General features: G+C 55.0%; 1 protein-coding gene across 2 annotated transcripts in view; it reads left to right on the forward strand.

Annotated features, from left to right (window-relative positions):
* GRIK4 (glutamate ionotropic receptor kainate type subunit 4) overlaps nt 1-13,794 on the forward strand; it is a 187,246-nt gene that overhangs the window by 79,393 nt on the left and 94,059 nt on the right. For both annotated transcript variants that reach the window (XM_036412602.2, XM_045572352.1), the window contains 2 exons: nt 7,724-7,902; nt 9,989-10,042. In XM_036412602.2, coding sequence (XP_036268495.1) covers nt 7,724-7,902; nt 9,989-10,042 — 233 coding nt within the window. The remainder of the gene's footprint in view (nt 1-7,723; nt 7,903-9,988; nt 10,043-13,794) is intronic.

A 13,794-nucleotide genomic window follows, 5' to 3' on the forward strand; every position in this document is an offset into this window, starting at 1 on the left:
CTCTGGAGATTAATGGAAGGCACAGCTCCTTAGGGCACATGCAGATCTCTGCCTGAATCAGGTCACATGACTGCCTAAAATGGCTGGAGCACAGTGTTCTGTCTGCATTTGTGAGTGAGCAGCTCCAGCGAGGCTCTTTGCTTCTCCTTACTTATTTCCTCCTGTCAGAGTGGCTCCTCCTATTCCGGTTTATCCAATGGCTATAATCTGTTGCTATTATTACTTACCTTGAGGCTCAGGTGGCCCCAGGGTTGACAGTGGGAGCTCCTGCAAGTTGGCCTCTGTGCCTGCTGTCTTTGAGCACCTCTGGCCCATGGTTGTTCAGGTCTATGCCCCAGCCCAGCCCAGGACTCGCCACTAGGCGAAGGACCCCTGTCTTATTGTTCTGTGGTTTGTTCGCTTTGTGTGCATGTTTCAAGGAATAATAGAGCCCTAGGCCTGGAAGCTGAGTGTCATCTCTTTTGTCCTTTCAGTGGATAAATGGGAAAATATCCATTTCCTATCATTCTTGCCTCTCACCACTTTATATTTGTAGTTCCTTTATCTCATCATGAGAAGCCTGGCTCCCAACAAAATCAATATAGTTACTCTTTTGTTCAATTCTGCAGCCCATAAACTTGTTCCAGAATTACTATACCAATACCACTGTTAATAATAAACCTACTAACCTATTAAGTCATGTCAGTTTCTTTTGTAGTTCTTTTGGTCCTTTTATCTTCAGAATGAGGGGAGTAAAAGTACTCTAGCTAAAAGTCACTTGGGTTCTTTCTTTTTTACTTTTCTTTAATATAGTTATCTATTTGGTATATTGTTAAGTTTATTTTGTTTATTCTCAACTATGAAGTTAAAAAATCCTCGTTGATTTAACTTCTGGCATTTTAATTATGATGTGTTTTGGTGTGGCCCTCTTTGGGTTCATCTTGTTTAGGACTCTCTGTGCTTCCTGGAGTTGTGTCTTTTGCTTCACCGTATTGGGGAAATTTTCTGTCATTAACTTTTAGAAAAGGTTTTCTCTCTCTTTCTCTCTCTTCTTCTGGGATCACTGTAATTCAAATGTTGGGATACTTAATGTTGTCCCAGAAGTCCTTAACAGCACTTATTTTTTTAATTCCTTTTTCTTTTTGCAGTTCCAACTGGATGTGTTCTGCTCCTTTGTCTCCCCAATCACTGATTAGATCCTCTGCTTCCTCTATCCTGCTATTGATCCCATCCAATGTATTCTTCATGTCAGTTATTGCATTCTTTATCTCAGACAGGTTGTTTTTTATGTTTTCTGTCTCATTTTTTATGTTTCCTATTTCTTTGTTGAGATCATTGAGCATCCTAATAACCAGTGTTTTGAATTCTTTATCTGATAGACTGCTTGTCTCTTTCACTTCATTCTTTTTCTGGGGCTTTGTGCTGGTCTTTAGTTCGGGACGTATTTCCCTGTCTCTTCGTGTGTTTGTTTGTATGAATTGGGTGAAACAGCAACCTCTCCTTGTCCTACAGGAGTGACCTTGTGTAGGAGGGCTCCTGTGTGGACTGCATGTAGGTGTCCTTGGCAGGCCAGCGGGAGCTGGAGCCTACATGGGAGTTACTGGAGGTCAGGCCTTACCGAGGCCTGGAGCTGTGGCTGGAATGGAAAGGGCCAAGGGAAGTCCCAGGGGTAGGCTGCACTGGATCCTGGAAGGGTGGCTGCACTTGTAGCTGGAGGGGGCTCAGGCCTCCCAGAGTTCCTGGGGCAAAGCACCCTGGGACCGAGCAGCAGCTGGAGGTGGGCTAGCTGTAGGGATTCTGGAGGTAAGCTGGGATGTAGCAGAGGGAGGTATGGTTGCAGGAATTTCTGAGGACAAGCCACACCTGGGTGGGAGCTGCAGCTAATGTGAACTTGAATCGACTTGAGGAGAGTCTGGCAGTGAGTCACGAGGCTGGAAGCTGGAGCCAGAGCCGGAACTGTTTCAAGGATCTGTGTGTCTCTCTCTCTCTCTCTCTCTCTCTCTCTCTCTCTCTCTCTCTCTCTCTCTCTCTCTCTCTCTCTCTCCCCCTGGTTGTGCAGAAGCTGTTTGGTCAGCCCCATTCTTCTCCCGGGGGAACTCTCTGTCTGTAAGTGTCATTGTATGGCTTACTGGAGAGGGGAGTGCAGGTGTTCCCATACAGCCATCTTGGACCAGAGCCCACGTGTGTGCTTCTCACATCACTTATTTATTACAACCCAGGCTTGGAAGTCCTGGAATTCCTACGTGAAATGTAAAACTCAGTTCCTCACTCTCACCAGCCACATTTCCAGGTCTCAGTGGCCACAAGTGGACAGCACAGTTCTAGAACTTTCCCACCAGATGTCCCATTGGGCAGGGCTACTGTAAATGATGCGTGCTTTGGGAATAACGAGTTTTGTGGCCCTCCCCCCAAACCCAGAAGTACTGGCTACCATTCTGTCCTTGTTCCCCTCGCAGAGGTGCGCAGCTCACATTAGCATGGACACTGACAGGTCCTATACCAAACACCTTTCTTACCTCCTCATCTTCCAAGCAGGTTGGCCATGAGCCCAATTGGATGCTTGTCTTTGATAGAACATGGCTGGGAACTTTGCATTCCCCAGGTGGCCCCCTCGTGTGGGATCTTTGCATGGTATAAGGGAGTCAAGGACTCCCCTAGAAATTTCTGCCACAAGCCCCCTCAGGCAGGACAGAACCTGTGCGCCCATGCTCACAGCAGGAGTGTGGAGGGACAAAGCACAGGCTGTAAACATCCCCAGTCAAAATTTCTCCTGCAGTTTCCTCAGTGCTCACCAACCTGACAGGAAGTTCTTCCTTGTGTCTAGCCACAGTCCCTCTTGCTCTCAGTCTACTGGGCACTGGCAGCTGAGGCCCATGTGGGAAGCATGCTGTGAGTTCGGGAGTCGGATAGCAGCTTAGAGGCCACATTCTTCCCACCCCCATCTTTCAATCAGACAGGGGGACAGTGTCCACGGCCACGCCAAGCACAGACTGTCCTACCTGTGAGTGAGAAGCCTCAGCCTCCCTACACGCTCCCTTTCCCCTCTGGCCTGTGCTCAACCCTCCCTGCCCATTCCTGGGCCGAGCTAGGTGTGGGATGGGACAAAACAAAGAAGCAAGTGAAATGTGTTATGTGTTGTTCAAGCTTTTGAACTAATTCTGTGCCCCTTCCCCATTGGAGCCTTGTCCTGATCCCTCATCTGCTCCGTGGAATGGTCTGAAGCCACTCCTGGGGCACGGGAGCCTGGCAAGCAGGACCTCCAGGTTTAGGGCTCCGCGCACAGCGGTGAGCTCTGTGTTGCTCACTAACCTTCCCACCATCCTCCGAGGTCGGGATTATGCCTCAGGGGAACATTCACATTTGTAGAAGCAAAGCCCGCCCCCAAGGTATCAGCCAGTGGAGGGGAAATGATGCCCACAGAAATGGGTGTTTATTGTGTTTTTTATACGAGGGTCCTCTGTGTGCCCTGAAGAGCCTTCCTACGGGCATCTGCGTCATTACCCTCTGGCCCTGTCCAACCCTGGCCTTGTCTTTCACAGCCTCTCCATCTTCCTCCACCCCACCGGCCCCTGGCTTCCACTCCCCTCAGCCAGCCTTTCTCCTGCCCTGAACACAGGCCACCCACCTCCTGTGCGGGGCTGTGGGGTCCCTCATCCCAAGCTACACTTGGCTAGGACCCTGCTGGGCCAGGCCCTTCTGGAGAGGAGGGTGGGTGGGGATGGAAGGGAGGCCGGGGAGAGCAGCTTCTGACCTCTCTGTGTGCTGCCTCTGGTAAACCCCTTCGTGCCATTAACCGGGGGAAGTGAAGAGAATGACAATCGAAGCATATCAAATGCACTGAAACACTCCGAATGTTTTAAAGTAACCAAACCACACTCTCTTCTGAAAAATTTTACCCCTGCCTAGAATTTTTAAAGTATTCTCTTCCGATTCATTGAGTTAGAGAGCCTGTGCGCTGGAAACACGCCAACATTCTTCTGGTTCAGCTTCCAGTCCCGGGTGTGGGGTTAATCCCTGGGCAGCCTCCTCAGAGGCTCAGCCCTTCTGACTACCTGAGTGCCTGGCTTCTCCCTCCTGCTGCTGCCTCAGCATCGCTGGCATCTTGACAGAGGGCAGCCTGTCTCGGGGCTCCCAGCTGCTCCTTGTTCCTGGACTAGTCCCAGGCTGCCGAGGACCAGAGCCAGAAACCTCGTTCCTCCGCTGTCCCACCAGGCACTGCAGCTCCATGGTCTGTTAGGATGTGGGCGTGCTGTCTGTGACACACAGTCTCTAGTTCCATTGGTCAGTAAGCACCCTGAGCCCTGCCTCGCATGATAGATGTGCAGAGAAGTGTGAGTGGGACCCTACCCACCCAACATGGTGAAATCGTACATGTGTGTGCATGATGTAGTACCCTGTTTCCCCGAATATAAGATAGTGTCTTATATTAATTTTTTCTCCTAAAGTTGCGCTAGGTCTTATTTTCGGAGGATGTCTTATTTTGGGGGAAACAAGGTATGTAACACACTAGAGGCCCAGTGCACGAAATTCAGGCACAGGCAGGGTCCCTGGGCCTGGCCAACAATCAGGGCCAATCTGTGCAGTGACTGGCGGGCTGATCAGGGCTTCTGCCTTGGCTGGCCTGGCACCACTGGCTCACTGGCCCTGCCCCCTGCTGCTGCTGCCAGTGACCTCCCTCTGAGAGGTGATGGGGGAGGGGGCCTGCTTATACCCATCTTGGCTGGCCTGGTGCTGCCTGCTTGCCAGCCCCACCTCCCAACTGCCACAGCTAGTCAGGGCCTGTGGTCAGTCATTCTGCCTGTCATTATGCCGTTCCGTTGATTTATATATTAGGCTTTTATATAGATAGGTATACCTATGTAGATGCTATAAAATAGTTTAACTGAGTCCTGAAAGGAAGAAAAGATACCTACTAAGAAGGGATCAATTTAAAAAAGAGCAGAGCCTAGCAGCCATTTCTGCACAGGGGCCTCTCACAGAAACTGCATTTCCCCGTGGGAAGGTTCTGTGCTGAACTGCTGCTGATCCGCCCCAAAAACAGTTCCTCAAATCCTAGATCGACCAATATAGCTGAGGCTCTCCCCATCCAATTGGAGCTGCGAATGTCTGACCAATCAGTTATTCTGGTCAGTTATAACAGTATCTCTGGACCAGTCGAATGTGAGGATATGGGGTGATCATTTGCATGAGGATGGGCCAGTCAGGGGCCAGAGGCTGGGACTTCTGTCCATGTAAGCCAGCGCCCTCGGGAGTCCACTTTCCTTGGCACCTGGAGGCTGCCTTTCGCAGGCCGCAGCGAAACACTGAAGATGTCACAGACGTCTCACTGGAGCCGAGCAGAGCGCACTAGCAGCACAGAGCAAGCAGGGCGGGCTGGTGTAGACTGTTCTTTTAAAGCTGGAATGAGCAGACTGGCGTGTACTGATGTGGGGCAGGCAGAGAAGGCAGACTGGTATGGACTGGCGTGAAAAGGGCGAAGTGAGCAGACTGGCATGGGCTGGTGTGGCGTGGGCAGAGCTACCTGCTTGGGCGGCCTGGGCCCTGGGAGCCTCACAGGTAGCTCCGGCCTGCGATCGCACTGTATTCCGCTGAGCTATCTGCACTGAATGAGGTTTCGTCTTCCCCACACCCCAGATTGGGGTCCCTGTTGGTGTTGAATTGGCGCCACTGGCCATCAGTTGGCATCGCCATGGCTGTTTTGTGGGAGAGGTGGTAAGTTTTGTAAGATGTGACCAGTTGGCATCACCACAGCTGTTTTGTGGGAGGGGTGGTAGGTTGTAAGCGGTGGGAGGCGGTGAAGGATAGTTGAGCTGTGAAGCGGGGGAGAGGAGTGGACACTGGATTTGCATAGCACCTCGTAGGTGACACACTGCTCTGTCTCCTGGACATCCTCTTGCTCAGCCGGTGAGGCGGCTCCTCTCCCTCCTTCCAAACCTCTGCCTCTTGGAGGAGAGTAACCTGCTATCACCCGGCTTCCTGGTTCCTTCCATTGAATTTCACTGCCAAGACCGAATAATCCCCAGGGGATGTGGCCTCTTTCCCAGTCACGCTCCACAGATTCTCCCCGCTGCATCCAGATTCCCTGGGACGCCACCCGCCCCTGCAGTTGCATGATCCCTCCACCTAGGTCCTTCCTGAGTCAGGGCGATGCGAGGCCCAGGAGCGCCCTCTGTGGGCTGGCTCCAGGCCTACGTGCTGGCGAGGCTGTGCTTTCCCATCAGCTACAGGAGGACGGTGAATACCCCTCCATTCACTTATGGGTCAGAATGTGGCCCCAGAAACCCAGCATTCAATGCAGTGGCCTTAGAAACCGGGCATTCAGGATGTGGAAGAAAACAGGGACGTGAGCTGAACTTCCTACAGACTTAGCTCCTTGGACCCTAAGCTCCTGAGGTGCAGAGGAAAACATGGGACCTGAGCAGCTGGCTCCCTGGGGGCCAGGCAAGGCCTCTAACAAAGAGGCAGGCATAGGCCCTCCTCCCGCTCCCGCTCTCTCTGACCTATGGATCCTCAAGAGGCAAGACGGAGAGTTACCTGAGCAGGGCAGGGTCTCTGGACACCTCTGGACATTCCTGTGTTTCATGTCCCTTCAGCTGGGACAGAAACGGGAGTGTGGGCCTCTGCCTGGTGAGGAAGCCAGGCCTTCCCGCTGCTCCGCATGTCGAGCCCCTGTCCCAGCACCCTGTCTGCAGCCTCCAGCTCTGCACTGGGACAGAGGACGCCTGTCGCATCGCTGGGAATGCTGAAATGAGGTGAACCTTGTACAATGCTCCACCGGTCACCTGGACTGAATAGGGTCTAATAGACGTTACTTTTGAGCCTGCTTTGAAGAGCAAATGCCAACAGGTCTGTTCCCTCAGGCTTGCGCTCTCTGCTCCCAGGAGACCTGCACACTCGCTGGCCTGCCTTAAAGACAGAGCAGGATTAGACCTTTTGTCTCATTCATACATCTGGACCCTCTCCCCCACCCCTGCCCCAGGCAGCAGGCAGCAGGACCGGAGGGGCGGAGGGGGTCCTTAGAGCGGTCCAGTCTGCCTGCTCTGTTCTGGGCCCCATGATTGCCTGCTGGGGTGCAGCTTGAAGCCTGTTCTGTTAAAGCTGTACTAACACCGTCTGATGCAGCCACTGTGCTCTGCGGTGCTCACAGTGTTTTGCAAGACCTGTTTTCTGGGTCTGTGATCACGGGCCGACCCCACACGCACACGGAGGCTGTGGAGAGTGCATGTAACGGCAAGGAGGGTTTGCCGTGTGCACGCTTCGGCCCACCCGCTTCACGTGCCTCATCTAATCCTCCCACGGCCCTGTGAGCCGCCGCTGGTGCTGCTCTCGTTTCTCAGATGAAGAAACTGAGGCCCAGAGACCCGGCCACAGGAACAGTCACACAGTAGGCAAGTGGCTAAGCGCAGGCAAGACGCCCAGGCCTGGTGGTCCCTGAGCCCTGGGACCAGGAGCGAGTGGGGGCTTGGTCTGCCTGGGGGAACCCCAGGAGCCGGTGGGGGCTCAGTCTGCCTGGGGGAGGGCATTGTCTGCCTTTAGGAGCTTCCCAGGGGAGTCAGGGAGCCCTGGAGCATGGGAGCAGGTGTGTTATTGAAGAAGGGACACTTGGAGCTCAAACAGCTGAGACCTTGCTCAGGCAGAGACACATGTGCCGGGCCAACTGCCTCAGAGGCCCGGGGCTGTTGGCTCCTGCTCCGCATCCCCGGCAGCATGCGGACCCTCAGGGCCTTGTCCTCTCTTCCTCCAGGCCTTTTGAACCTGGAGAAGCTGCTCCGGCAGTTCCTGATCTCCAAGGACACCCTCTCCGTCCGGATGCTGGATGACACCAGGGACCCCACCCCCCTCCTCAAAGAGATCCGGGACGACAAGACCGCCACCATCATCATCCACGCCAACGCCTCCCTGTCCCGCACCATCCTCCTCAAGGTGTGTCCCGCCCCCTGCAGAGTGTGCTCTGCTCCCTCTTGCTGGGGTCCTCCTGGCCATGGCGCCTCAGTCCTCAGTCCTGAGGACACTCTGGTGCCTCAGTCCTCTGGACGCTCCTGAGGGCTGCCGGGAGGAAGGGTGAGGGCAATGTTGTAGGAACCTGAGCTGCTGCCAGGAGGGCAGCCACCAACACAACACTGGCAGTCGAGAGGCCGCCAGGGCTCTGGGGTCCCTGATCTCTAGGGTTTGGGGTGATAGGCTGTCTGCCCAGCGGTACAGAAGGATTCCCGTGTGTGGACATCAGGGCAGTCTCATCGGTGTGCACTGCTGAACATGGGCCTGCCCATGACCTCACATGGGTGCCCTGGTCACCAGGGCCAGGGTGTGGTTTCCCAGTGTGGTCCTCACGGTGACTGAGTGAGGTGGGTGTGATGTGCCCACTTCACAGATGAGGAAACTGAGGCTCCAGGAGAGGAGCAGCCTGGCCATGGCCCCACCCTGCGAGCAGAGCCAGGCTTGCACCAACCTCCCTGCCGCAGTGGGCTCTCCTGCCCACCCGCCCTAGGCCTCACCCAGGACCTCACAGGGAAGCTGGGCCTCTGAGGCCAGCGCCAGAGGGACAGACAGACACACAGCTGGAAACCATCTGGGCTGGTGGCCGGGCCAGGCATGCACCCCAAGCAGAGTGGGCCTGCTCGGAGCCCCTGTCCACTCCCCAGCCTCTCCAGGCCCAGTGGCCTCTCCTGCTGCCATTTAGCTGCACATCCAAAAGCAGCAGGGAGCTGGAGTGAGAGCCAGGCTCCTCATCCACTCCACCAGGTGGGGGGAGGGGGGGAAGGAGAGGGGAAGAGCCACAGACTGGATGGCCTCTCTCCCTCCCTCCCTCCCTCTCTCCCCAGTTCGTTTTGGGCTCCAAGTTAACAAGAGATATGAATGCATTCTGAGAACCGAGGTCTATCCTTTCAGCCCGTTGCTATAGTAATTTCTCACAGCTCCAACCCATGTCTGTCTGTGTGCATATACCCAATTCTCTCTCTCTCTCTCTCTCTCTCTCTCTCTCTCTCTCTCTCTCTCTCTCTCACACACACACACACACACACACACACACACACACACACACACACCTTTTCTCTTTTCCTCCTCTTTCTTCTCTCGTGTCTGGGACTAGGATAATGAAGTCATCAGGATGGAAAAAGCGCCTCTAAGTGTTAGAGTGCTAGAAACCCAGGCTGAGGAGTCCTCGGGAAGGGGGTGGCGGGGGGGAGCCTCCTGGCAGAGGGCAGGCAGCAGGCACCCCACGCTTCCTATCCCCAAGCTCCCTGTGGGCAACGCCACACTGCCTGCTGCATCAAGGCGGAAGAGCTTCACACAGCCTGGTTCTTACTAATGCAGAACCCCGTTCCCACCTGACCGCAGGCCTGCATCTTCCTCCTTGCATTCTGTCACCATGGGGTACATTTGGGAACTGCCTCCCCCCCCCCCCCCCAGCCTCTCCCGGTATGCCTGGCTCCTGAGAAAATTGTGTCAGAATTCCCAGTGGGATTTCAATTCCTATTGCAGTCCTTGGGTGGGGGGTGAGGGGGTGAGGGGGAAGACCGGGCTTTGTCAGCATCTCCGCTCAGGAAGCCTGTGAGCTGGACAGGTTGTGGGGCTGTTGGTGTTTCAGTTCCTCCTGTCAGACAGGGAGGCTGAGCCGCCGGGTCAGCCAGCCCCAGAGCTCAGCCCTGCCGGCGAGCAGGCGTGGCGATGCGCCAGCTCACAGTCCTGCTGTGCCCAGCTTCGTTCTCCATAAAATCCTTTTGGGTCCAGACCCCTGCTCCTGTCCATGTGGTGCATGCGGACAGCAGCTGCTCTATGAGTCCCTGTGTGGTGGGAGTGGGGCGGCGGTGGGGAGACCTGCTCTAGAGGCTGGGGATTCTGTGCCCTGTCCTTCAAGGTAAAGGGCAAAATGAGAACAGATCCCAGTGTTCTCCTCTGCCTGGATGAAGGCAGTGAGCTGGGCGAGAGGCAGGTGCAGAGCCCTCGCTGCTCCTTGGCTTGGAGGGCTAATGCTTTCCTCTCTGACCTCCTTCTCCTCTTCTTGCAGGCAGCTGAGCTGGGCATGGTGTCGGCCTATTACACATACATCTTCACCAATCTGGTAAGGCATTTCCACAGCCCGCGCCATAGCATGGGAGTGTCCTTCCTCAGGGTCAGTGTGTGTGTGTGGAAGGAGGGGCAGGATGATGCCCAGAAGGTGGGGATCCGGAACATGGAAGCAGAGGCCAGCCTGAGGACAGGTAGGGTGTGCTGGGAACATGGAAGTTCAAGAACGGCTGCATCTCACCTTGATGATTGTTCATCTTAGGGGAACCGGGGTTTGTAGAGTCTGATCCTCCATTCACGTGCCGCTGGCTACACAGCACAGCCTCCTCCCTGGGAGACAAGGCCCCTGGGAAGCCGGCTGCCTGTCCCGCGCGCAGGACAGCGAGGGCACAGCAGTGCACGTGGCCTGAGGGGTCATCTCTGAGGCCCTCTCAGAGGCCATGGCTACCAACCCCACTTTGCAGATGAGAGAGGAGGTCGGTGGACAGTTTATTGAGTGAGGAGGGGACACCAGCTCTGCCACCTACCAGCTCCGCGCCCTCAGCAGTGCCCGCTCACATCCTGATCTGTAACTCAGGAAGAGCTGCTGCCACGGAGCTGCTGCATTTGGGAAGGATGTGACTGAATGTGTGAGGAGCATTTTGAAATTGTAAATCGATAAGAAGAGAGGAAGTTGTTATGAGGGATAGGCACTCAGCTAGAGAGAAGGAAGAACCTCAGAGAATGGGTTTTTAGAAGAATTTTATAGCTTTTTATGTGGAAATAAAAGAACCACAGGAAGTCACAAAGGTAATGCAGAGAAGTACCCTTCACTCAGGTTCTTCCAAGCATCACATCTTATTTAATTACAATAATATCAACACGGGATCACAAACAGCACCTCTCTCCAAATGTGTAGGTCTGTGTTACTCCCACCGCAGTCAAGACACAAACTACTTAATAGCCACAAACACCTCCCCTGTGCTGGATTTATAGCTCCACCACCTAGTCCCCACTCTCCCTCCCTGCTCTCTCTTCCCATTGCTTTACGCTTCCAAAATGCCAGTTAATACCATCACTTTCGAGGTCACTGTTGTCAGCGCAGCGTGATGCCCTTGAGACTCATCGGGCTGTTCTGTGAGGGCATGTCTGCTCCTGACCAAAGCAGACAGGCATCTGTGCGGGGAGCCACCTGTTGAGAGACATTCCAGTCTCTGGCTGTTACAGATAGAGCCATTGTGACAGTCATTTGGAGAAGAGTCTGTTTTCTATTATAAAATGCAGGACATCTTGAGATCACTTAAGTGGCCCCTTCATCCAGGCGTGCTTTTGGTGTTTCAGGCACTGTGTCAGGGTTCAGGCATTAAAATGGGGATAAGAAACTAAATTTTCCTTGGAAAATGCTGAGTTTCCATTGCGCAAAGTGGTAAATTATATTAATTGTGTACAACCCAGTCTATACCCTAAAGCAGGGGCCACTCGATCAACCTGGTGCAGGCTTCCGAGGAAGAGGAAGAAGAGGAGCAAGAGGAGGAGGAGGAAGAGGAGGAGGAGCAGGAGGAGCAGCAGGAGGATGAGGAGAAAAGAGAAGGAGAAAGAATAGGAAGAAGAGGAGGAGAAAGAGGAGGACTAGAAGAAGGAGGTGGAGCAGGAGGAGGACGAGGAGGAGGAAAAGGAGGAGAAGGAGGAGGAGGAGGAGGAGGAGGAGGAGGAGGAGGAGGAGGAGGAGGAGGAGGAAGAGGAGGAGGAGGAGGAAGACAAGGTGGAAGATGAGGAGGAGGAGGAGGAGAAGGAGGAGGAGGAGAATGAGAAGGAGGAAGAGGAGGAGGAGGAAGATGAGGAGAAGGAGGAGGAGAATGAGAAGGAGGAGAAGGAGGAGGAGGAAGACAAGGTGGAAGACAAGGTGGAAGATGAGGAGGAAGAGGAGAAGGAGGAGGAGGAGGAAGATGAGGAGGAGGAGGAGAATGAGAAGGAGGAAGAGGAGGAGGAGGAGGAGGAGGAGGAGGAGGAGGAGGAGGAGGAGAAGGAGGAGGAGGAGGAGGAGGAGGAGGAGGAGGAAGGCCCCAGGAAGCGGAATAAGCCACATCCTGGAAGTTGGCAGGGCTTTTTAGATAAGCCAGGAGGGAGCGGTTGTGGGAGGAGCTGCACATCCACGTGCTCAGGGATTACACCCGCGTGGCATGTCCAGGGCAGACTCACTGGAACTACTTGAGCTGCTCCAGGTGGCCCTGCAGGCGATCGTTGCTAATTACTCAACTAAATCTCTCTATGAAAATAACTATTTATGAGATTTACAGCGATTTCAGCATGTTAGTGAGCAGAGTTCACCTCACAGAGTTAACTCTTCAATCTCAAAGAGGAAAAGATTACCTAAAAGTTAAACTTTCTTGGTCAGCCTATGTGATAGGATACGTCCTGGGGGCAGGGATGGGTCTGGGCACTGCCCTGTGTGGCGAGGGCGGTGCCTGCCCAGGAAGGCGGGGCTGCGGGATCCTGTTCCCGGGCCGTCGGGGTCCTTGGAGCAGCGCTGTGTGCAGGCGGCTGTGAGGCTGTCCACACTGACGCCTCCCCAGGCCTCTGCTCCCGGAGCTGAAAGCCCCTGAAGAACCCGGGGGCCTATTTCCCGCAAAGAGGTATCCCCCCGTCGTCCCCCCCCCCCCCCCGCCCCCGGCGTCACCCAGCGCCCCCACTCCTGCCCCTCCGCTGGACTGGCTTCCTGGAGGTCCAGCCACAGGAAGGTCTCACACAGCTCATGCGCCCTGCAGAGTGCTGTCCAGAGCTGCACCGGGCCAGCCCTCAGCATGCCAACGTCAGGCACTTCTTTGCTCATGTGTGTGTTTCTCTATCTAACATGGCAGTACATTAGAGCAGCCGCGCTAGGCAGCATGTGGAAGGGAGAAAGGGTCAGATGATTCCCAGAGCAAGACCAAAGCTTTGCTTCACGTAAGGAGGGAGGGGGAGGGGCCATGAACGTGGGTGGGAGAGGAGGAAAGTGAAATACAGTTGTGTCCCGTTTGGGGATCAGGGGAGGAGAGAGGAGAGGGCTGGAGGCCAGGGCTGTGCGTGTGCCAGGGAGGCCAGGGCTGCCCCCGGAAGCAGAGGAAGAGGCTGGGAAGCAGGGCGTCATGGGGTGCCCTCGCGGGGGCAGCCAGCCACCCGGAGTGTGAGTTCCCGGCACAGTAAGGAGGAGCTGCTCGGCTGGAGGATTTTAAGAAACAGCACCACCAATGCTGTGTGCCCCCTCCCCCCTCAGAACGATGGCGGTGGTGATTGTGGGCTCCTGGTGGAAAAGCACTGGCCTGAGAAGTGCCCCTCTGCCTGGCTCTCTGCAGGCCTCTGGGAGAGCCGCACAGTGACCTGGGCCGGTTATTTCGAGTGAACCGGGCTGCTGAGAGGATGGGCGAGTGCATTACAGCACCACCCCCTACCAAGAGCCTTCCTCCTGGGGAGGAGTGGGGGAGGAGGAAAGGGGGCACGCGCACAGACCAGGGGCTCTGGGAGCAGGCATCTGAGTTCTCTGAACCTGAGCACCTGGGGAAGCAGAGCGGGAGCTGCAGAATAATGAACAGACGGGAAACAGCGGTGGTGCCATTGTGCTGTGGGAGAGCCTGGAAGCCCCTCAGGCCGGGCTTGCTGGGATGGACAGACCCTCTGTTAGGAGTAAAGAAGCTGTTTTGAAGTGCATTCTTTCTGCCAGTTGCAGTGGGAGTCTTGGGCCAGAACAGTGTGGCCAGGCTTCATAAAGAGGGTAATGCTCCCAGCCAGTGGCTCAGCGGTTGAACATCAACCTATGAACCAGGAAATCATCGTTCTATTCCCAGTAATGGC

This window comes from Pipistrellus kuhlii, unplaced genomic scaffold, assembly GCF_014108245.1.
Source record: "Pipistrellus kuhlii isolate mPipKuh1 unplaced genomic scaffold, mPipKuh1.p scaffold_m20_p_45, whole genome shotgun sequence".
NCBI lineage: Eukaryota > Metazoa > Chordata > Mammalia > Chiroptera > Vespertilionidae > Pipistrellus > Pipistrellus kuhlii.